At 41.2% G+C, this 24416-nt stretch overlaps 1 protein-coding gene across 3 annotated transcripts in view; it reads left to right on the forward strand.

The window, feature by feature from the left end:
* LOC139477684 (porphobilinogen deaminase-like) overlaps positions 1-24168 on the forward strand; it is a 91272-nt gene extending 67104 nt beyond the window's left edge. For all 3 annotated transcript variants that reach the window (XM_071260062.1, XM_071260063.1, XM_071260064.1), the window contains 10 exons: positions 274-346; positions 448-497; positions 1341-1474; positions 1752-1829; positions 9031-9106; positions 9925-10044; positions 11095-11253; positions 18105-18158; positions 21102-21200; positions 23102-24168. In XM_071260062.1, coding sequence (XP_071116163.1) covers positions 274-346; positions 448-497; positions 1341-1474; positions 1752-1829; positions 9031-9106; positions 9925-10044; positions 11095-11253; positions 18105-18158; positions 21102-21200; positions 23102-23287 — 1029 coding nt within the window. In that variant the 3' untranslated portion in view covers positions 23288-24168. The remainder of the gene's footprint in view (positions 1-273; positions 347-447; positions 498-1340; positions 1475-1751; positions 1830-9030; positions 9107-9924; positions 10045-11094; positions 11254-18104; positions 18159-21101; positions 21201-23101) is intronic.
* Positions 24169-24416: the final 248 nt, after the last annotated feature.

The raw sequence follows: 24416 nt of genomic DNA on the forward strand, positions 1-24416 counted from the left end.
ATCGATGCTCATATCAATCACAGGATTGTCTGGTCCAGACTCGATTATTTACAGACCGCCGTCATATAGCTGGAGTGCGGCGTTAACACACAAACAAACAAACGTTATGGTATTGGATATTATGGAAACAAAGTGTCCATTTGTAGTATTTATTAATGTCTTGACACACTCGCAGCAGCCGGCCATCTGTAGGTAGGAGAGTTATCTCTTTGTTATTTCCACACCGTGAGCATCATGCAATGCATAACACATGTCCTTTATTACCATTTTCAGCTCGCACTTATTCAGTCCAACTACTTGGTATCGAAACTTCAGGAGCACCGCCCAGATATACAGTTTGAAACAGGTAGGTATTTGGCGGGCACCACAGTCTGCTAAATCTAAACAAAGAAGTCAACTTATAATCTGTGTAAAATGCTTATATCTGATTTGTTTTGTGTTATTCAGTTACCATGTCAACTCCAGGAGATAGAGATTTGAGCCAGTCCATAGTTAAGGTAAGAAAACAGTGGCATTTTAAGGCACCCATCACGTTATCGAAGAACACCACATAGAGTTTTCGTATATTACTGTTTCAAATTATCATTTATTAATAAATCATATATCAATAAATAAATGTCAGCTTATTTAATTCAACTACAAAGAGGGTTTCAAGGTTTAAATAATGCATGCAGAAATAGTTTCCGCTACATACTTAACGTTATTGAAATATAAAGCTGATTCCCATTACGATCTTGATGTTAAGACTTTCACAGGCATATCAACATTATGAGACTTACGATAGCTAAGATCATCGCATATGGATGATCACCGTACCACGACTAGCTCCTGATCACTGCTGACACATCACCACACTGTAATATGCTGACCAGTATCAAACATGAAGACATGTATAGCTCGAGACGTGTTTGAACCCTTAACGGAAGATAGGTTTACATGTTTTATTTAACCACATTTCAGATCTAAAACATGTAAGAACATCTCATTCCACGTCTACAGCATTTCCACAATTTAAACATTTTTTAGAAATGTGGGGAATATACTTCATAGTGGCATACGGCATTTAGCCTCCGTTCTTTCGTCAAAAAGAAGTACGTATGTTTACAACAGATTAACTGCATATACTAAATCGAAATATTATGAAGAATGTTTGGTTCTAAATACTTTTATATTATGAACATATTTTAAATCTAAAACATGCTTAGATGGTAAACAAGGAACGTGTTCGGGTTTGTATTTGGATCTGAAGACACTTTAGCAGTGTACGTGTGTGCCCGGGTGCCTGGTTTCATGCACTCACTCAGCTGACCATATTGATTCTAGTGATGATATAACTTCAGATTGGGGAGTCCGCACTCTGGACACTGGAGCTAGAGAACTCTCTGAAGAGCGGTAGAGTGGACATGATCGTCCACTCTCTGAAGGACGTGTCCACATCTCTGCCTCGTGGCCTCGTGCTTGGCAGTATACTGGAGTACGTCCAACCTGCATTTTCTCTCCATATGCTAAAATATGTGTGACACATTTTCTTTTAAATATAACTTTGTATTTATATGGCATGCTTGCAGATAATAAAAGTTGTTTTCGTCGCCATATGTCTGAAATAATGCCGATGATACGTTAAATTTTAACTCCCGAACACACTAAAGGCAATTGGTTTAGTTACACAACCCACACAGCGGCTGATTACCTTTACCGCAACTGGCTGACTTAAACACCTTCATGTTTTTCTTGTCTGTTATGTTAACCAGGAGAGCAAATCCGCGTGATGCCATTGTGATGAGTCCCCAAAATCATGGCCATAGCCTTGCAACTTTGCCAAACGGAAGGTACGTCTTGTAATTGAATATGATGCTTCTAGGTTTGTCAGCACCATTTTCTTGCCCGTGGGTTTCACCAAAGTGGTAAACCTCTGAGACCTGCACCACTTCGGGCTTTCCTCCCACACGCCGTGATATTACTGGAATACTATTGAAAGCGGCGATAAATCCAACTCACTTAATCACTGGCATATTGACTCAATACACCCACCAAGTCACGCACTGAAATAGGTGCGAGGGCTAGTGTGCACTGAACCTACTTGATCCTACATACAATGTTTTACACAACTCCGAAAACGTTGAAATAGTAAGAGCTCATATCTCCTGCAGTTATATTATGGCGTGGCTACCCGAGCTGAGGGAGGACCAGGCCCAGACCCAGGCCCAAGCTATACATAACCTTCATGTTGTATAACACTGATACCATCGGATGATTTATACCCTGTACACATACTCAAATACCTGACTCACATGTGGAGCAAAATTTTCCTCTGCTTATGCAAGCAATGTGTTATTTGTGTAATGTGGGTCAGGGATAGAAAAGCGGGGAATTACAACCATTCGCAACCGTGTACTTTATTGGGGTTATTGGTCACAGGCGGAAATACTACAGAGGTCACATATTTCGAAACTAGATAATTATAGTTGTTACATTTCAGTAAGAAATCTTCCGTTCAGTTTGTATTTTTCTGCTTGTTAGATCGTCCCACATATGTATGCCCTGTATTACGTAAAACAGTGTTTATTCCGTGCTAAACAAGGAGCTGTGTGTTTCTGTAGGTATGTAGTTCCTTAACATGTAGGAGTCATCATTACATTAAAACGACACATCGTTGTCCACGCGTGAGGCGTACATTGTAACTGTATGGCCGTCAGCGAGTGGGGGAAGGCTCATATGTGCCGTGTGCCGGGAGCCACAAAGAAGTGCCAGTAAGCGTGAACCCGGGGTAGAGTTGGGTTACATAGACTGGCGGCAAGTCTCCCTCGCCAGATCCCGTATTACAGGGCTGTGGAAATACGGGACGCCCCCAGTTCACCATCTGTCTCCAGAACTCTCACGCCGACTTCTTGAGACTTTTTCAATGTTCTGTACTTTTTAATATCAAAATACATTTAGTGTTTGTCAGAAGAGTTAGTTGCATACTTAATCAATTCTAAGTCGATGAAATGGTTTGTTTACGGTAGACGAAATTATATGACCATAGTGTCATTGCCAAACCCTTTAGTTCAATTCTAATTGATCCAGACTGCACAATATCGGGGGAAATCATCATTACATCTCTGGTTTTTTTGGTACCGTTAACGAAGGCGAAAATATTGCATAAGTGTGTCACATCATGAATAACGAACAATACCAAATTCATTACTAAAAATACATCATCTGGCCGATTCAAATGACGGGGATTGCTATTTGTAACAACCTGTAAATACCTCCCGTGGTCGTTGAGACGCCAATTATGCATTTCAGATCGAAGTGCGGCGAGGGGGATTAAGAAAAGTAGAACTTGACATTAAATTAATGTACAAGCTTTTCAACTACTACGTATATAAAATAAGATCTAGGGAAGCTACATCTTTCCCAAAATCTAAGATCAGAGTAAGATTGAAAATGAACTTCATCTTCAACAGTATCACAATTACAGAATTTACAAAATCGTTCTTAAAGTGGATATTTTAATGGCATTTTTGTTTAAGTATTTTTAACAATCCTATTTCGTAAAAATGATTTCTTAGTTATGCTTTTTTTAAATCTACATTTGTAGGTTTATGGGTAGGTAGGCTGTCAGATGAAGACAGTGCCTTCTCACGTGAACAAATTCCGACCCTCTTTGATGTTATTGTTAGACATCGGGGAATTCGTAATTCGAATTGATAACGCAATCACGCGGCATACGGACGTTCATTAGGAAATGAAGGACTATCGGCTTGGTGGTGTTCATACAGGCGTGGTCACCCGCTGCTAACAATATTAACCCGTGAAGCGCCGTGTTAGAATTGGTCGTCAGCAAGGCGACTAACGGGATCGGGTGGTCAGGCTCGCTGACTTACTTGATGTATGTCATTGTATCCCAATTGTGTATATCGATGCTCATGATGTTAATCACTGGGTTGTCTGGTGCAGGTTCGATTATTTACAGACACCGTCATATAGCTAGAATACTGGTGAGTGTGGCGTTAAACAACAAACAAATGGAGATCTCCAATCATCATTTATCACCATGCATTTGGTGTAGTCTACCGTGAGGACGAGCGCAGAATTCTCTGAAATGCTGAGAACACCGCAATCTATAAGTACAAAGCTTTGAAATTCCTTTTGACTCCAACATTTGAGAGAATTACCCTATCGCATTCGCATTCATGCAAGGGGCTTTTGACGTTCAATGTGTATTGTGCAGTGCAGTGGAATATCTGCTTTGGACTTCATTGAGTCATTGTTTTGACATCCAGGTGAAATGAACGTTTTACTTGTTGTGGGGTCAAAAGTTAGTCTGATTTAGACAGAGGTCCGTATTAGGAATATTATAACAGATGATAACACATGTAAATGGAAACAAAGTTCAAAGAAGTATTATTATGAATCATAGTACATTCGGAACAATTGATATCGACTTGTATTACAAATTCTGATCAGTTAAAGTCCTGTCTCGACAGATTCCAGTGTGCGCGGTGTTTATACCTAAATAGCTGAGGAAGGGGAAAATATATTTCAAACTCGTAAATTTAAACTATTTTCATGCGAAACATGCGAGGCTCCCAGATGTGCCACTAAGTTTTAAGGCTATTTCAATAGGGACGTTTAAAGGGAAGCTATATAGTTTTTCAAAACGGGACAGAGGGCGATTCCTTTTACGTTATTTTATGCCTAACTAGTTAAGGAAGGTGAAAATAGTATTTCAAACCCGGATTTTAAAGTATTTTGATGCGAAAAATGCGAGGCTCCCAGTAGTCTGTCTTACAGACCCTGATACAAATATATATCAAATACAGCCCATGCAAGTCTATAATGTTTGGCAAGCCTAGATCACTGCAGTATCAGGAATGAAGAGAGTCACTGGGCTCCTTTTTATTATATTTTTATTAAGATAACTGAACAACTGTTTTCTTTATGTACGATATGTTCATTTCAGAGACTAGATTTTAGTCTAGGCTCCCAGATGTGCCACTAAGTTAATAGACTATTTCAATAGGGACGTTTGCATAGACAGCCCCCGGTGTTTAAGGGAAGCTATATAGTTTTCTAAACGGGTTACATAACGATTCCGTTTACGTTTGTTTATACCTGAATAGCTGAGGAAGGAGGAAATAATATTTCAAACCCGTATTTTAAGTAATTTCGATGCGAAAAATACGAGGCTCCCACATGTGCCACTAAGTTTATAGGCTATTTCAATAGGGACGTTTGCATAGAAAGCCCCCCGTCTTAAAGAGAAGCTATATACTTATCCAAACGGGTTACAGAACGATTCCGTTTACGTTTGTTTATACCTAAATAGCTGAGGAAGGAGGAAATAGTATTTCAAACCCGTATTTAAACTATTCACATGCGGAAAATGCGAGGCTCCCAGATGTGCCACTAAGTTTTCAGGCTATTTCCACTGGGATGTTTGTATAGATAATCCCCCGTGTTAAAGGGAAGCTGTATAGTTCTCCAAAGGGGGTATTGAGCGACTCCTTTTACGTTATGTTGTACCTAAATAGTTAAGGAAGGTGAACATAGTATTTCAAACCCGTATTTTAAAGTATTTTGATGCGAAAAATGCGAGGCTCCCAGATGTGCCACAAAGTTTTAGACACTGAGCTACCTAATCGCTAATATGGACATATTTTCTTCACACATATTACATTTACAAATATTATAAACAAACGTAAACGGAATCGTTCTGTAACCCGTTTAGATAAGTATAAAGCTTCTCTTTAAGACGGGGGGCTGTCTATGCAAACGCCCCTATTGAAATAGTCTATTAACTTAGTGGCACATGTGGGAGCCTCGCATTTTTCGCATCGAAATTACTAAAAATACAGGTTTGAAATATTATTTCCTCCTTCCTCAGCTATTCAGGTATAAACAAACGTAAACGGAATCGTTCTGTAACCCGTTTGGAAAACAATATAGCTTCCCTTTAAGACGGGGGGCCATCTATGCAAACGTTCATGCGGAAATAGCCTGAAAACTTTGTGGCACATCTGGGAGCCTCGCATGTTTCGTATCGAAATAGTTTAAAATACGTGTTTGAAATATTATTATTTCTTTCCTGAACCATTTAGGCATAAAATAACTTTAAAACAGTCGCACTTTACCCCGTAATGGAAACTATATAGCTTCTCTTTAAGACAGGGTTGTGTCTATACAAACGTCCCTATTGAAATAGCCTTAAAACTTAGTGGCACATCTGGGAGCCTCGCATTTTTCGCATCAAAATACTTTAAAATACGGGTTTGAAATACTATGTTCACCTTCCTTAACTATTTAGGTACAACATAACGTAAAAGGAGTCGCTCAATACCCCCTTTGGAGAACTATACAGCTTCCCTTTAACGCGGGGGGGTTATCTATTCAAACATCCCAGTGGAAATAGCCTGAAAACTAGCTGAGGAAGGAGAAAATAGTATTTCAAACTCGTATTTTAAACTATTTCCATGCGAAACATGCGAGGCTCCCAGATGTGCCGCTAAGTTTAAGTCTATTTCGATGGGAACGTTTGCATAGACAACCCCCTGTGGTAAAGGGAAGCTATATAGTTTCTGAGACAGGATTTAGAGGGACTCTTTTTACTTTATTTTATGCCTAAACGGTACAGTAAAGAGATAATAATATTTCAAACACGTATTTTAAACTATTTCCATGCGAAAAATGCGAAGCTCCCAGATGTGCCACTAAGTTTTCAGGCTATTTCCATTCGGACGTTTTCATAGACAACCCCCTGTGGTAAAGGGAAGCTATATAGTTTCCGAGACAGAATATAGAGCGACTCTTTTTACTTTATGTTATGCCTAAACGGTTAAGTAAGGAGATAATACTATTTCAAACCCGTCTTTTAAGTAATTTCGATAGGAAAAATGCGAGGCTCCCAGATGTGCCACTAAGTTTTAGCCTATTTCCATTCGGACGTTTGTATAGATATCCTCCCGTGTTTGAGGGAAGCTATATAGTTTCCAAGAGGGGGTATAGAGCGACTCCTTTTAAGTAATGTTATGCCTTAATGGTTAAGGAATGAGATAATAATATTTCAAACACGTATTTTAAACTATTTCCATGCGAAAAATGCGAGGCTCCAAGATGTGCCACTAAGTTTTCAGGCTATTTCCATAGTGACGTTTGGATAGAGAATACCCGTGTTAAAGGGAAGAAATATAGTTTCCGAGACAGGTTGTAGAGCGAAATGAATAACAACACGCATAAGATCAATTTTATAGGTTGAGAGTTATGCCGAAGAAGCATATGATGTGACTGTAATTTTTTGGACTTTACTACTAAGATAATTGTGTTTACCCTTGGAAATATATTTCTTTGCCAATGTGTTGTATCTAACTTAGATTTTATGGGTAATTTTGCAACCATGTTTCTTATTTTGTTTCCAATGAAACTTTAATCATTGGTAACATTACATAACATTTGTAAAAGACGGGCATACAAAAGAACTACACAAAGGTCAAAATATTGATCCTATGAATCATATTATATATAGTAGCTTAAATCGATGTTATGCTCAGTTGGTTTATAAGATTATTTGTTGAGAAACAAATGCATTATAACACAAGAACACACTGATATGTATCTTTACTGTCTATATGGCTACTTTACCTGCTTCATTTGGCACGATTGATGATATAATAGGTGGAACTATTTGAAGATGATATTGTATAATGTAAATGCATTCCCAGCCGGAAATAAAGAAAGTGTCGTCTGTTACAGACAGCTTGCAGATTAATTATCCAGCCGTCCTCGTCTTTATCGGTTAGGAGGTGGGAGATTTGTTCATGTGGACCTTCACTGAAGGGATTTGTTCCGGGGCCGCGCTGCAGTTTATTTGGAGATGTGGTATCAGATAACAAAAGTACTGTCATCATTTGGCCTTGACGTGCTGACGGGAGGCTGGCGTTGAGCAGCCGGCGGGGTGTGTGTTCTTATTTAGGATGACCCAGAGTGGAGAAATAGAATAAAAACGCATAATTGAATTCAATAGAAAAACACTGGAACATGCAAGCTGAAACAGACCTAAATATAGGTGGCTAGAGGGGTAGGTGGTGGGGAAATTAAAGGAAACATAATTCAGGAACTCTTAACCGTTTGGAGAATATTTTTAAAAGAGTTCAATTTAACTATAAATCCCCACAGTATAAACTTTCTTGGTGAAACACCTCTCACGGTATTTACTTTCGAAACAAGAATATTATATGAACAGGGTGTTATATACTACTTAGTATGCACTAGACAAATAATGTAACATGTGAATAAGAATAATATATGTGAATAAGTACTATTATAAGACACACAAATGTTATCAATGCTTTGGGAAAAGCCTGTGTAAGTCTATGTCCCCTGACCCCCGGTTCTATCAGATGAGGGACAGTCTCGCCACAACACAGCTGCTGCTGAAAGGGGATATAAACAATAACACAGAGATGTGGGTCAGCTCACTGGCACTTTTTACTGGCACATGTGCCGATCGGTGGTATGAGTCTTCCCCATATGCCGTCAGCCCCTGACCGCTGTTCAGCCCCAGATACAAGGCACACAATGCGGCCTCTCAGCTGACAGGGTACTCATCCGTACCGGAACAGGGATCACGTGTTCCAGGTTGTAAGATGTAAAATGCTAAACCTTAACCCAGCCCTCTAGATTCACGTGTCAACTGATTTTGGAACTTGTCAAGTACAAAGTCCAGTTGTTTGCTTTAGCTACCATTATGTAGAAATTCTTAGTAGTGCGAGCCAGGACCTGTGTACCGTTTGCAAGGACGGCTTTTCGCACTGAGATCAACACAGGAGAAAAAGCACAAAAGCTAAACCTCGCTCTCCCATACCAGCTATATCTCAGTTTCTAATGTTTGTTTTGAAACATAAAAAGTCCGAACCAGCTCTGAAATGCATCTCCCAATTCTGACTTTGGAAGGCGAAGCGTTGACAGCCGCGTTATGTAGTTACCATGCGACTGACCACTGCACGGACCAACACCTGACCGCTCTCCATTGTATATTTCTCTTTACAGTGTAATTGGAACAAGCTCGTTGAGACGTGCAGCCCAGATCAGGAGAAGTTACCCACATTTACAGATATATGATATTGTATCCTTCAATGTAGATACCCACATGCAGTGTACACACATGTAAACCAACATTCACATTGTGTATTCATGGAGTTCGGGGATTGAATTGTAACGATATGATAAACGCATAAAAACAATATCGACGAATATGTACTGAACCGCAAAAGAAACGTCACCCATGTAACATTGCATGAAAAGTTGTCATTTGATTATCTTGGTAATTTTTGTCAAAGTTTCTAAAATTTAACTTTACCTGGTCCGGAAAATGAAATTTGATGATAAAAAAACAAAGCAGATGACAATAAAACCGATCGCCCAAACGCATCACGGCAACGGCCATGGTAACACGATGCACGTGAGTTCCGTGCAAATTGAAATACACATGCGTACCCCCATTTCTTGCCCTATAAAAATCCACCCAGAGCGGATAACATTCATTCGTTATTGAATTGCTACCACATGCCAAGATTGACAAGATATTATATCTGTCCATGGTGACGTTTCTTTTGCGGTTCAGTCTATGTCACCGTGCCAGTGTTCACGGGGCCGCTGTGTTTCAATAATAATGCTGATAATGTATTCTTTCTTTTTCACCTTGTTTCGGTATGTGTCACGAAACACATGAAACTAATTTTCAAATTAAATTCTTCATAAGTGTGTATACTTTTCATCAACATGACTCAACAATAAAAACTATCTCTCCATCCCTCTAAAACTCTCTCCCTGTCTCCCTAAAACACTATTTATATGCTTTTGTTTTTAGGGGCATTTAAATACATACATATTTCCTCAGTTAAGACGAGATTCATACTCAGTTAATACCTTAACCTCGGTCAGCGCGGCAACATAGACGGGCGTATGCAGAAGCTGGACGAGAGCGGTCAGTATGATGGGTTGTGTTTGGCTGCCGCGGCGCTTGAAAGGATGGGCGCGGAGTACGAGAAGCGAACGTCACAGGTGGGTCACGCGGGGGTAATATCTGTCAGACGATGGCCGATGCCTTTGACCTCGCCACAGTATCACACAATGGTTGATCAAACGTCACACATGAGTCATGCATCATAGTTTGATCAAACATCACATGTGAGTCATGCATCATAGTTTGATCAAACATCACATGTGAGTCATGCATCACAGTTTGATCAAACATTACAGGTGAGTCATACATCATAGTTTGATCAAACATCACAGGTGAGTCATGCATCATAGTTTGATCAAACATCACATGTGAGTCATGCATCAGAGTTTGATCAAACATCACGAGTGAGTCATACATCATAGTTTTATCAAACATTACGGTGGAGTCATGCATCAGAGTTTTATCAAACATCACGGGTGAGTCATACATCAGAGTTTGATCAAACATCACAGGTGAGTCATACATCAGAGTTTCACCAAACATCACGAGTGAGTCATACATCATAGTTTTATCAAACATCACGGTGGAGTCATGCATCAGAGTTTGATCAAACATCACAGGTGAGTCATGCATCATAGTTTGAGCACGTCACAAGGGAGTCCCGCTTCATAGGTTGATCACACGTCATAGGAAATCCATGCGACATAGGTTGATCACACGTCATAGGAAGTCCATGCGACATAGGTTGATCCATCGAGGATAACTTTTTGTCACGCTGCACAGGTAGGAGATACGTCATAGGTGTGTCAGATGCGGATGATGGCGAGTGAGTTTCACGCAGATGGCAGTGCAATTTTATGAACTGAAGATTTATTCCTATCGCGCAGAAGAAGGTGCAGCGTGTTAAAAGCGCTTGGACGGGTAACCTGCTGAACAGGTAAGCTGTGATCTGGCTGAAGAAGACGGCCCACGAATACTGATACCGGTTTGCCTGTTCTTGGTCCGACTGAACTACGTGTTCCTGGGCGAACAACCCAACGTACGCCTATTTTTCCTCCGTGCAACATCTGGTATATATTTGTCCATCACACCAACGGATGCTCCAGTTCGTATCTCAAACAGACGCTAAGTGTTTGCTTCATATTCAGATCCTGTCCCCTGAAGAGTGCATGTACGCTGTGAGTCAGGCCGCACTAGCTGTAGAATGTCGAGCAAACGACGTAGATGGACTAAATCTCCTGGACAACCTTCATCACAGAGACACGGCGCTCCGGGTTGTGGCAGAGAGGGCCTACCAAAAGAGATTGGTACGTCTGATTGGTGGCGATGTGGCAGAAGTAATCGTAGCAGATGAGCAGATGGCGTTATGATGGGTTCGAGTATAAGTAGGTGGCGTTATAGTGGGTTCAAGTATACGTAGATGGCGTTATCATGGGTTCAAGTATAATTAGGTGGCTTTATGATTGGCTCAAGTATAAGAAGATGGCGTTATGATGGGTTCAAGTATAAGTAGATGGCGTTATGATGGGTTCAAGTATAAGTAGATGGCGTTATGATGGGTTCAAGTATAAGTAGATGGCGTTATGATGGGTTACTGTATAAGAAGGTGGCGTTATGATGGGTTCAAGTATAATTAGGTGGCTTTATGATAGGTTCAAGTATGAGTAGGTGGCTTTATGACGGGTTCAAGTATAAGTAGATGGCCTTATGATGGGTTCGAGTTTAAGTAGATGGTATAAGTAGATGGCGTTATGATGGGTTCGAGTATACGTAGATGGCATTATGATGTGTTCAAGTATAAGTAGATGGCGTTATGATGGGTTCAAGTATAATTTGGTGGCTTTATGACGGGTTCAAGTATAAGTAGATGGCCTTATGATGGGTTCGAGTTTAAATAGATGGTATAAGTAGGTGGCGTTATCATGAGTTTGAGTATAATTAGGTGGCGTTATGATGGGTTCACGTATAAGAATATGGCCTTATGATGGGTTCATGTATACGTAGATGGCGTTATGATGGGTTCGAGTATACGTAGATGGCGTTATGATGTGTTCAGGTATACGTAGATGGCGTTATGATGGGTTCAAGTATACGTAGATGGCGTTATGATGTGTTCAAGTATAAGTAGATGGCGTTATGATGTGTTCAGGTATAAGTAGATGGCGTTATTATGTGTTCAAGTATAAGTAGATGGCGTTATGATGGGTTCAGGTATACGTAGATGGCGTTATGATGTGTTCAAGTATACGTAGATGGCGTTATGATGTGTTCAAGTATAAGTAGATGGCATTATGATGTGTTCAGGTATAAGTAGATGGCGTTATTATGTGTTCAAGTATAAGTAGATGGCGTTATGATGTGTTCAGGTATACGTAGATGGCGTTATGATGGGTTCAAGTATAAGTAGATTGCGTTATGATGGGTTCACGTATAAGAATATGGCCTTATGATGTGTTCAAGTATAAGTAGATGACGTTATGATGGGTTCAAGTATACGTAGATGGCGTTATGATCGGTTCAAGTATAAGTAGATGGCGTTATGATCGGTTCAAGTATAAGTAGATGGCGTTTTGATCGGTTCAAGTATAAGTAGATGGCGTTATGATGTGTTCAAGTATACGTAGATGGCGTTATGATGTGTTCAAGTATAAGTAGATGACGTTATGATGGGTTCGAGTTTAAGTAGATGGTATAAGTAGGTGGTGTTATGATGTGTTCAAGTATATGTAGGTGGCGTTATGATGTGTTCAAGTATAAGAATATGGCCTAATGATCGGTTCAAGTATAAGTAGATGGCGTTATGATGGGTTCAAGTATAGGTAGATGGCGTTATGATGTGTTCAAGTATAAGTAGATGGCGTTATGATGTGTTCAAGTATAAGAATATGGCCTAATGATCGGTTCAAGTATAAGTAGATGGCGTTATGATGTGTTCAAGTATAAGTAGATGGCCTTATGATGTGTTCAAGTATAAGTAGATGGCGTTATGATGTGTTCAAGTATACGTAGATGGCGTTATGATGGGTTCAAGTATAAGTAGGTGGCGTTATGATGTGTTCAAGTATAAGTAGATGGCGTTATGATGTATTCAAGTATAAGAATATGGCCTTATGATGTGTTCAAGTATACGTAGATGGCGTTATGATGTATTCAAGTATAAGAATATGGCCTTATGATGTGTTCAAGTATAAGTAGATGGCGTTATGATGTGTTCAAGTATAAGAATATGGCCTTATGATGTGTTCAAGTATAAGTAGATGGCGTTATGATGTGTTCAAGTATAAGTAGATGGCGTTATGATGGGTTCGAGTATAAGTAGATGGCGTTATGATGTGTTCAAGTATAAGTAGATGGCCTTCTGATGTGTTCAAGTATAAGAAGATGGCGTTATGATGTGTTCAAGTATAAGTAGATGGCGTTATGATCGGTTCAAGTATAAGTAGATGGCGTTATGATGTGTTCAAGTATAAGAATATGGCGTTATGATGGGTTCAAGTATAAGTAGATGGCGTTATGATGTGTTCAAGTATACGTAGATGGCGTTATGATGTGTTCAAGTATAAGTAGATGGCGTTATGATGTGTTCAAGTATAAGTAGATGGCGTTATGATCGGTTCAAGAATAAGTAGATGGCGTTATGGTAGGTTCAAGTATACGTAGATTGCGTTATGATGTGTTCAAGTATACGTAGATGGCGTTATGATGGGTTCAAGTATAAGTAGATGGCGAAATGATGTGTTCAGGTATAAGTAGATGGCGTTATGATGTGTTCAAGTATAAGTAGATGGCGTTATGATGTGTTCAGGTATACGTAGATGGCGTTATGATGTGTTCAAGTATACGTAGATGGCGTTAAGATGGGTTCAAGTATAAGTAGATGGCGTTATGATGGAGACCGAAGACAGGTGGATGTTTGATGGAGCCCGAAAAAGCGTAATGATGTTGCTCAAATATACGTAGATTGCCTTATGATGGGCTGAAGTATGAGTAGACAGTGTTATGATGGGGCGTAAGTTTACATAGAAGCTGTATACATAGGGTCGTATGGGAGGGTACAGGTGTATACATAGAGTGGTATGGGAGTGGCCTGGTGAATATATAGAGTGGTATGGGAGAGTGCAGGTGTATACAAATAGTGGTATAGGAAGATGAAGGTGCATACATAGAGTGTTATGGGGAGGTGCGGGTGTATACATAGAGCGTTATGGGAAGGTGCAGGTGTGTACATAGAGTGTTATGGGGAGGTGCAGGTGTATACATAGAGTGGCATGGGGAGGTGCAGGTGTATACATAGAGTGTTATGGGGTGGTGCAGGTGTATACATAGAGTGGTATGGGGAGGTGCAGGTGTATATATAGAGTGATATGGAAGGGTGCAGGTGTATAACATAGAGTGGGTTGGGAGAGTGCAGGTGAATACATAGAGTGGTATGGGAGGGCGCAGTTGTATAACATAGAGTGGTATAGGAAGGTGCAGGTGTATTCATAGAGTGGTTTGGGAGGCTCTTTTGTATTCATAGAGAGGTATGGAAGGGTGCAGGTGTATTCATAGAGAGGTATGGGAGCTGGAGGTGTATAATATATGATGGTATGGGAGAGTGCAGGTGTATAACATAGGGTGGTGTGGGAGGGTGCAGGTGTATAACATAGGGTGGTATGGGAGGGTGCATGTGTATACATAGACAGGTATGGGAGGATGCAGTTGTATTCATAGGGTGGTATGGGAGGGTGCAGGTGTATACATAGAGAGATATGGGAGGGTGCAGGTGTATAGCATAGGGTGGTGTGGGAGGGTGCAGGTGTATAACATAGGGTGGTGTGGGAGAGTGCAGGTATATAACATAGGGTGGTGTGGGAAAGTGCAGGTATAGAATATAGGGTGATGTGGGAGAGTGCAGGTGTTTACATAGAGAGGTATGGGAGGGTGCAGGTGTATAACATAGGGTGGTGTGGGAGGGTGCAGGTGTATAACATAGGGTGGTATGGGAGAGTGCAGGTGTATAACACAGGGTGGTATGGGAGGGTGCAGGTGTATACATAGAGTGGTATAGGAGGGTGCAGGTGTATAACATAGGATGGTATGGGAGGATGCAGGTGTATAACATAGGGTGGTGTGGGAGGGTGCAGGTGTATAACATAGGGTGGTATGGGAGAGTGCAGGTGTATAACACAGGGTGGTATGGGAGGGTGCAGGTGTATACATAGAGTGGTATAGGAGGGTGCAGGTGTATAACATAGGATGGTATGGGAGGATGCAGGTGTATAACATAGGGTGGTATGGGAGGGTGCAGGTGTATACATAGAGAGGTATGGGAGGGTGCAGGTGTATAACATAGGATGGTATGGGAGGTTGCAGGTGTGTAACATAGGGTGGTATGGGAGGGTGCAGGTGTATAAGATAGAGAGATATGGGAGGGTGCAGGTGTTTAACATAGGGTGGTATGGGAGGGTGCAGGTGTATGACATAGGGTGGGGTGGGAGGGTGCAGGTGTATAACACAGATGCGTATGAGGGTACAGGTGTATAACACAGATGCGTATGAGGGTACAGGTGTATAACACAGATGCGTATGAGGGTACAGGTGTATAACATAGATGCGTATGTGGGTACAGGTGTATAACACAGATGCGTATGTGGGTACAGGTGTATAACACAGATGCGCATGAGGGTACAGGTGTATAACACAGAGGTGTATGAGGGTACAGGTGTATAACACAGATGCGCATGAGGGTACAAGTGTATAACACAGAGGTGTATGAGGGTACAGGTGTATAACACAGATGCGTATGAGGGTACAGGTGTATAACACAGATGCGTATGAGGGTACAGGTGTATAACACAGATGCGTATGAGGGTACAGGTGTATAACACAGATGCGCATGAGGGTACAGGTGTATAACACAGAGGTGTATGAGGGTACAGGTGTATAACACAGAGGTGTATGAGGGTACAGGTGTATAACACAGATGCGTATGAGGGTACAGGTGTATAACACAGATGCGTATGAGGGTACAGGTGTATAACACAGATGCGCATGAGGGTACAGGTGTATAACACAGAGGTGTATGAGGGTACAGATGTATAACACAGATGCGCATGAGGGTACAGGTGTATAACACAGAGGTGTATGAGGGTACAGGTGTATAACACAGAGGTGTATGAGGGTACAGGTGTATAACACAGAGGTGTATGAGGGTACAGGTGTATAACACAGAGGTGTATGAGGGTACAGGTGTATAACACAGATGCGCATGAGGGTACAGGTGTATAACACAGAGGTGTATGAGGGTACAGGTGTATAACACAGATGTGCATGAGGGTACAGGTGTATAACACAGAGGTGTATGAGGGTACAGGTGCATAACACAGATGCGTATGAGGGTACAGGTGTATAACACAGAGGTGTATGAGGGTACAGGTGTATAACACAGATGCGCATGAGGGTACAGGTGTATAACACAGAGGTGTATGAGGGTACAGGTGTATAACACAGAGGTGTATGAGGGTACAGGTGTATAACACAGAGGTGTATGAGGGTACAGGTGTATAACACAGAGGTGTATGAGGGTACAGGTGTATAACACAGATGCGTATGAGGGTACAGGTGTATAACACAGATGCGTATGAGGGTACAGGTGTATAACACAGATGCGTATGAGGGTACAGGTGTATAACACAGATGCGCATGAGGGTACAGGTGTATAACACAGATGCGCATGAGGGTACAGGTGTATAACACAGAGGTGTATGAGGGTACAGGTGTATAACACAGAGGTGTATGAGGGTACAGGTGTATAACACAGAGGTGTATGAGGGTACAGGTGTATAACACAGAGGTGTATGAGGGTACAGGTGTATAACACAGAGGTGTATGAGGGTACAGGTGTATAACACAGAGGTGTATGAGGGTACAGGTGTATAACACAGGGGTGTATGAGGGTACAGGTGTATAACACAGAGGTGTATGAGGGTACAGGTGTATAACACAGAGGTGTATGAGGGTACAGGTGTATAACACAGAGGTGTATGAGGGTACAGGTGTATAACACAGAGGTGTATGAGGGTACAGGTGTATAACACAGAGGTGTATGAGGGTACAGGTGTATAACACAGAGGTGTATGAGGGTACAGGTGTATAACACAGAGGTGTATGAGGGTACAGGTGTATAACACAGAAGTGTATGAGGGTACAGGTGTATAACACAGAGGTGTATGAGGGTACAGGTGTGTAAAATAGAGGTGTATGAGGGTACAGGTGTATAACACAGAGGTGTATGAGGGTACAGGTGTATAACACAGAAGTGTATGAGGGTACAGGTGTATAACACAGAGGTGTATGAGGGTACAGGTGTGTAAAATAGAGATGTTTGATGGTACGGGTGTACAAGGAGGTGTGTGGGAAGATGCTTGTTAACATTAAGCCACAGCTTTCTGTACGTGATTTTACGTTCTCTTCTTCGTATTTATCCCGCATGGTGGCATGAAAAGGCTTTTCAATATATTGCAAGCATTTCTGATCGACTTGCTATTTCTAGTTATGTAAAGGTAGTCATCTTTAGACCCCAAACTGATTCAAACCTTCCTCGATTCTTTTCATAATATTTACCCCTGTGCCATGTGAATATACTGCACTTGCGAAATGGAGGATTAAAGACTGAGTTTTATCTACAAAGTTAACATGATTGGTTTGGTTTTGATTCGGACATAAATATAGCCATGGTATTTATAATGATACAACATAAATTTAAACAATAACAATTTGAGAAAAAAATAATTTCATTGAGATTGCGCTGTCTAATACATCCATCTGTAAAGATCCCCAACAATGTATACTCATGTCCGCCCCTCTCCGTAAGCCACAAACAAGGCTTGGCTTGAAAGGTTGGTTGGTTGGTTGGTTTGTTGTTTAACGCCGCACTCAGCAATATTCCAGCTGTATGACGGCGGTCTGTAAATAATCGAGTCTGGACCAGACAAGGAAAGGAAACGAACTGTCATAATTGATCTTAAATTGCATAAAAACGAAATAGTCTGTCTCATTGTTCTCGTACAGCACGAATATTGTGTAGCCTGAGTATTGGTTTATATTCTGTACAAAGATACAACCACGTGCATACTTCCCTGACGCCTCTGACAAACTATTTCATTATATTTGACAGAAAGCCGGTTGCAGCGAACCTGTTGGGGCCCATTCGATCCTTAAGGATGGTGTTGTAAGTATGAACCGGAGATGAGAAAACACGTAATCAGAATTATCTTTCCGTTGACTCAGCGACATGTGGTGAGGCGGAAATGTAACAAGGGATTTCGTGATTAGTGTTTAGTTATTGGAGTCGGGCACACACAGAACAATCATGTCGACGGTAGTCGATGCCTTGTTATGACAAAGCACAGCGAGCGCAGAGGAAAACAACAAAGCCCAACTATTGATGGTGTGGAGCTAACGCGGCTCTATGCCGTTTGATTTGAGTCGTTCCGTGAAGCTAGACTTGTTCATACCACGGCTCGTTAAGTGGCTTTCTCAAATTCCTTCAGACAACGATTTATCGTCAGACGAAATATACTATAAATCGTGTACATATTGATTTCTTCACAGAAGTAGGTACTGTATTAATATCTGTTCCACCATGAATTTGAAAATTACTCGATTCTAATTGGTCAGTCAGAGGTTTCTAATAACAACCACCTCTGATCGGAAGAGCCGATATGACGGCCGAAGCCAGTGTTACAGAACAGGTACTCAATCATTGTCAGTAGGCATTTTAAAATAGCCATAGGCACAACTGTTGCTTGCGAAATACAGATACGGTTACTACAATAACCGTAGTATGTGTGACAATATGTTTTGGGCCGGAAACATGCAATCGACAGTTAGGTCAGTAGTTCATGTTTAGGGGCAATTGATTTGGCGCTGCTGTTAGGGTCAGGGGTAATTTCACCTGGTCTTCTTACACGTAGTTATTCTGCACACTTTCAATGCTGGTCATATAGGCGAGTGAAGTATTACGCGTACGATGTGCAAATACAGGGCCATACTTTGTTTAACGGCTACTGTCGATGTTTACATAATTCAGATCGACAACCTGCTCATAAACTTTGGACCCAATAGAATTTGCTTTTTATTTAGTCATGGTAGAATGAGCATAAGCATACTGTTTTTTAAATGTAAAGCTAGGTCACCTGTAGATATAACCGCGCTAACTTTGATATTTAAAACTGAACGCGCAAATAATCAATTTGGAGCGGTTAAATCTACCAATCTCCTAACTGACAATACCATTATTTTGATTAAATCACTCAACTCTTCTTGAGATATAAATAGAATTTCTGTTGACTTGACTGAGTACATTTTCTGTAATATATTCCCCAGTAATGCGACCGTCATAGTAGCAGAGGTGGTTTGTGGGATTATTAATCTCTGATTGACCTATTAGACTCGAGTATTTTCAAAATTCACTGTAGAATGATATTTACACAAGGTTAGCAGTGAATTATTATTATCATTATTACACGTCTGCTACCTATAGATATTTGTATCGCGCTTGTACTATTTTCAATCATATAGATAATGAATTATTAAACATAGTTTTATCTGTTCAGGATCTGAGAGAGATGAGAATTCTGAAATATACTCAACAACAAAAGTTCCTGTGACACCAATATTTTAGTGTATTTTTCAAACAAGCAAAGTTTGGTTTTCAGTATTGAAGTACATGTCAGTCACAAAAAAGCAACTGCTCCAGAAAAGCATGCATTCCATGCAAAAGTAGATTGTTATGCAAGCCCCATGCATTTCACTTCCCAAGAATGGGTATAAAAACATGTGCGTTAACGGGATTCCATATGCATTGTTTAACATCGTGCTGACAACAACCACTCAGTAAAACAACCAAATTACGCAATTATTCAACATTACGAAATGCCACGCCTGTCCGAAAATGAGCGTCTGCGAGCCATTTGAATGCTTGAAGCAGGATCGACAATTCAACGTCCACAGAAACACACCTACGAAATCGATTCCAGCCAGCAACAGTGACTGCAAGAAGAATCCCTGGCCTTCGACGAATATCTTCACAAACCGTACGTCGTCGCCTCAGATGTGCAGGGATTGTCGCCAGAAGACCCGCCAGACGTCCCATTTGACAGGAAACCACCGTCAAGCATGTCTACAGTGGTGCAGACAGCGTCTACGCTGGGCGGCCAAGCAATGGGGACAAGTTATATTCACTGACGAGTCTCGTTTTCACCTCAGCCACAGCGATGGACGGATTCGAGTGTACGGACGTCGAGGTGAACTTTACGTCAATCATTGTGACAAGAAGATCGGTTCGGGGGCGGCAGCGTTATGGTATGGGGTGTGATTACAGCAAGACAGAGGACCCGTTTGATAGTGGTAGAGGGGAATCTCAATTGACAGCGCTATCGCGACGTGTTCATCAGCCCTTTTGTTCTACCGTTTTTGCGTCGTCATGACCCAGGCATTACCTTTCAACATGACAACGCCCGGCCCAATATTGCTCGACTTGTTCAGGATTCTCTTCAATAAAACAACATGAATGTCATCCCCTGGCCAGCTCGCTCCCCTGATCTCTCACCAATCGAGCACATGTGGGATGGGATGGATCGGCGCAATCAACGTCAACCACGTGTTCCATAGACACTCCAGGAACTTCGAAACATGCTCCAGCAGATATGGACAGATATCCCACAGGACTTTGTGCGACGCCTGGTCCATTCCATGAGACGAAGATATGGACACACACGCTATTGATTCGTAAATTGACATTTTGGCATGTTCATGCAAATCACGCATTTTCTGAAGTCAGTATGGCAAATTAAACCATTTGAACACTTGCAAACCGAAATTGTTTCAGATTTGGTAAAAAACATAACTTTGCATTAAATCTTATTCAATGTCCCAGGAACTTTTGTTGTTCAGTATACAATATTAATTATTCATCGTAATTATCTCATGACTCAGTCTGGCTAGCTGCTGGGTGGCCTGTTCCTAATTGCCTTCTGACTGTAGTCTCACATATTTCGTCTAAATGAAAGTAGGGTGTCCACCGGAAGCAGGGAGTAAGCGGTTATGGCTGTGTTATGTATTGTTTAGTATAAGTGATGTTCAGCTCGGACAGATTTCGACATGTTTTCAGCTAACACTAAAAGGGGCAGTGTTTACCGCCGACGGCAAGGAGGCCATCTTTGATGAGGAGACTATAAGACTACCGAATGGAATCAAGGACGGAACTGAGGTAAGGACTATTCTACCTGAATATTTTCGAATCCTGCATTCTGATTGGACCGCCACCGGAATGGAATCGGCGTTTGACCATGGTTTTACCAATGGCCACATCATTGCAGATGACAAAAGAATCTTTGAAATCTCCAAGACGTGGTTCTCTAACCCGACGGGTTAGACAATTTCGATACTGATTTTGCTTATTTTGCTAAAATAAATGCGACAAAACCATTTTCACAATCACCCGAAAAATCATCTCTGAAAAAGGTTTTGTACGATTCCAGCTATATAAAAACCTGAGAAAAACCACGGGAACATTTGGTACAAAGTCAACAGAGGGAATTGCAAATAGCGAATTAGACAAAAGAAACACCGTCTTGCAGTTCCATAACTGGCAAGCGTGACTATGGACAGGAGAACAGCTACACGGCTGAGAGAATGTATAATTTTAGAATTCAATCACATCACCACCACTTCACATATGACTTGATGGTTACTGCATCAGAACGTGGTAGTTGGGGGGTACTTAAAAAACAAACCTTGCATGGGTGGCTACAGTTTCTCTACTAAGAATTATTGGTGTCTGTCACGATGGTTTGATAGTAATTTAAGTGAGCTGAGGTGAAATGGGGTATTAAGTCGCGTTCAAGATTGTTGCACTTATGTAGCTACGTGAGGCAGTCAAGTATCACTGTGTAAATTATTGAGTAAACACGTCTCATTTTTCTTCTGGAGACCTATTTGATGAGGAAACTATCCTTACTTTTGACAGTCTCGGTCAAAGGAATTTCCAAAATTCAACATGCTGTTTTCATGGGTACATACTGAGGAAGAAAAATGAAAATAAAATGTTTCGAAAACTCACAATCTAAACTATGTCGCCAATTGGCCTGCCCATGGGCGAAGAGCGGCCCATGGGCAAGAATATTTCCCTTTGCTCAAAAGTCATGTTTTTCTTTTGGAAATATATAAACCTTTTCGCCCACGTGTGAAACATTTTGATAACGCCACAAATTAGTTGGACTAAGTTAAATTGAGTTGAATTAAGTGTCATGATACTTGTAGAAACACCTTTATGCATTTGCAAAAGTAAAACATGAGTTTTGAGCAAAGGTAAATATTCTCGCCCATGTGCGAAATATATTTATATAACGCCACAAATTAGTTGAATTAAGTCAAAAAGAGTTGAATTATTTGTCATGATACTTGTAGAAACACCTTTATATAGTTCCAAAAGAAAAACCTTGAGTTTTGAGAAAAGGGAAATATTCTTGCCAAAGGGCAACATAGTTTTTAAATTTTGAGTTTTCGAATATTTTTTTTTTCATTTTTTCTTCCTTAGTATGTACCCATAAAAACAGCATGTTCAATTTTGGAATTACCTTTGACCGAGACTGTCCAAAGTAAGGAGAGTGTCTGGACGAATAGATTTCCAGAATTAGAATGGGACGTCTTAGTATATGAAATACTTAGTAAACATACGCAGTATATATCCGATCGTCATTGATTCCAGAATTTGACCACTTTATGTTCTGTATTCCAGTTCAAGTTGATATCCTTATTTAACTGCAAACTATAACTTAATTGATTATTTCTTTATATTTGGGAGCAGAGCTGACCCAGTTGCCTAATTGGCCATTTACACCGTTTTTTTACCCGTATCTGTATCCATAAATATCGCTTTTGTAGTAAAATACACTGGGGCATCTAAAATTCTCCATATCAGTACATTTGGGACACGTGTGCCACACCCGTTTTACTTTTGGATCCCATACAGAATTGTGCGGACACCGATGGACCTGTGGATAGAACAGCCCCTGCTGTAACGTCACATTATAGTGTGAACCCCATGGGATTCCTTTTACCACGTCGAAAGCAAGCATCATGCTCAAATTAAAATTGTGTTTGTTTCAGGAGCAGAGTTCCGACTTGAAGCAGTACTCTTGCATTGTTACTGGGAGGTGCAACGACCCCCGCCTCTTTCAGGCTGCCGAGAGGTTAGGCACAGAATTAGCTGACAGGATGATTAAAAACGGTGCTGAAGATATTCTAATTACAGTCCGGAAACAGATCGCGGCCGAAAATGCAGGCGGGAAATAGTTGTGACTGTTTAGAAGCTTAGTTCACTATCTGTAGCAGCATATTCCGACATTGAAGTGTACTGTAGAAACATCTAGAGAAAAGACAACAAACTTGTGTTAGACCCTACTTACATTGCTATCGTGTCCATAGTTTTAGCAGATGCATGTGCACGAACTGATGTTGGACGATGCTATTTTAATGAGAGGGGGGTAAAAGTGAGCCTTGGTTCAAGGTTTTGCATCATTGTGTACAGGTTACGTAGTCCATCGAGTTCGTAGCCCACGGGCTGGTTAGCGCCTCTCTCTATGGGAAGTATGGATTCAACGCTCTCGGCAAATGCATATAGAACTTTGAAATCCACGTCCCGTTTGGGCGGTACCGAATAGCTACTGAGGATACGATAATATTACTGATGACTGAGTCACATCACGTATCTTAATCCCACACCCCACGGCCTCTGTTCCTAACGACGTTGTTATGCTTCCAATGACATGTGTACATCTGTCTGGGTGTCTGTCTGCAGCCGCCGGAGGCATCATAGCGTCATTAGGACCAGAGGCCGATGGGTGTTGGAAATTGTCCTGACCACCCAATCCCGTTACGACAAGCATGGTTAAATTGCTGAAGGCCAGACATCCCCGACCGACATCCTGTTGGGCTTTACGCTAACACCGGAATAGATCCGCCGTGATGTCGCCGAATTACTGCCACTTTTCGGCTGATTCGTCACATTCCAAATGCATCCAATCAGATGATGTTCAAGTCTGCTGTTCGATACACCATACAATGTCATGAAGGGTAGAATAGGATGGGGCATTACACCATGAAGAGTGACGACAGGAGGGCCCGGGGTTTATTGTGAACATATGTACGATTTGTAAACAATTAGTCCATGATGACAATGCAGAAATAAATATTTCCATTACAAGCTTGTCGTTTTTGCGCTTCTACAAACAGCAACATCGCAGCTCGTAACTCAAACGAGCTTGTTACATCTTGATATCTGTGCAGGTTGCAGCCTCAATGTGATTGTGTTCTGTGTAGGTTCTCCGTGTATGTGTGACACGTGTGGGCGGTCTCTGTGTGTCTTGTGTGACACGTGTGTGCGATCTCTGTGTGTTTTGTGTGACACGTGTGAGCGATCTCC

This window comes from Haliotis cracherodii, unplaced genomic scaffold, assembly GCF_022045235.1.
Source record: "Haliotis cracherodii isolate W230 unplaced genomic scaffold, xgHalCrac1.p SCAF_34, whole genome shotgun sequence".
In the NCBI taxonomy this organism is placed as follows: domain Eukaryota; kingdom Metazoa; phylum Mollusca; class Gastropoda; order Lepetellida; family Haliotidae; genus Haliotis; species Haliotis cracherodii.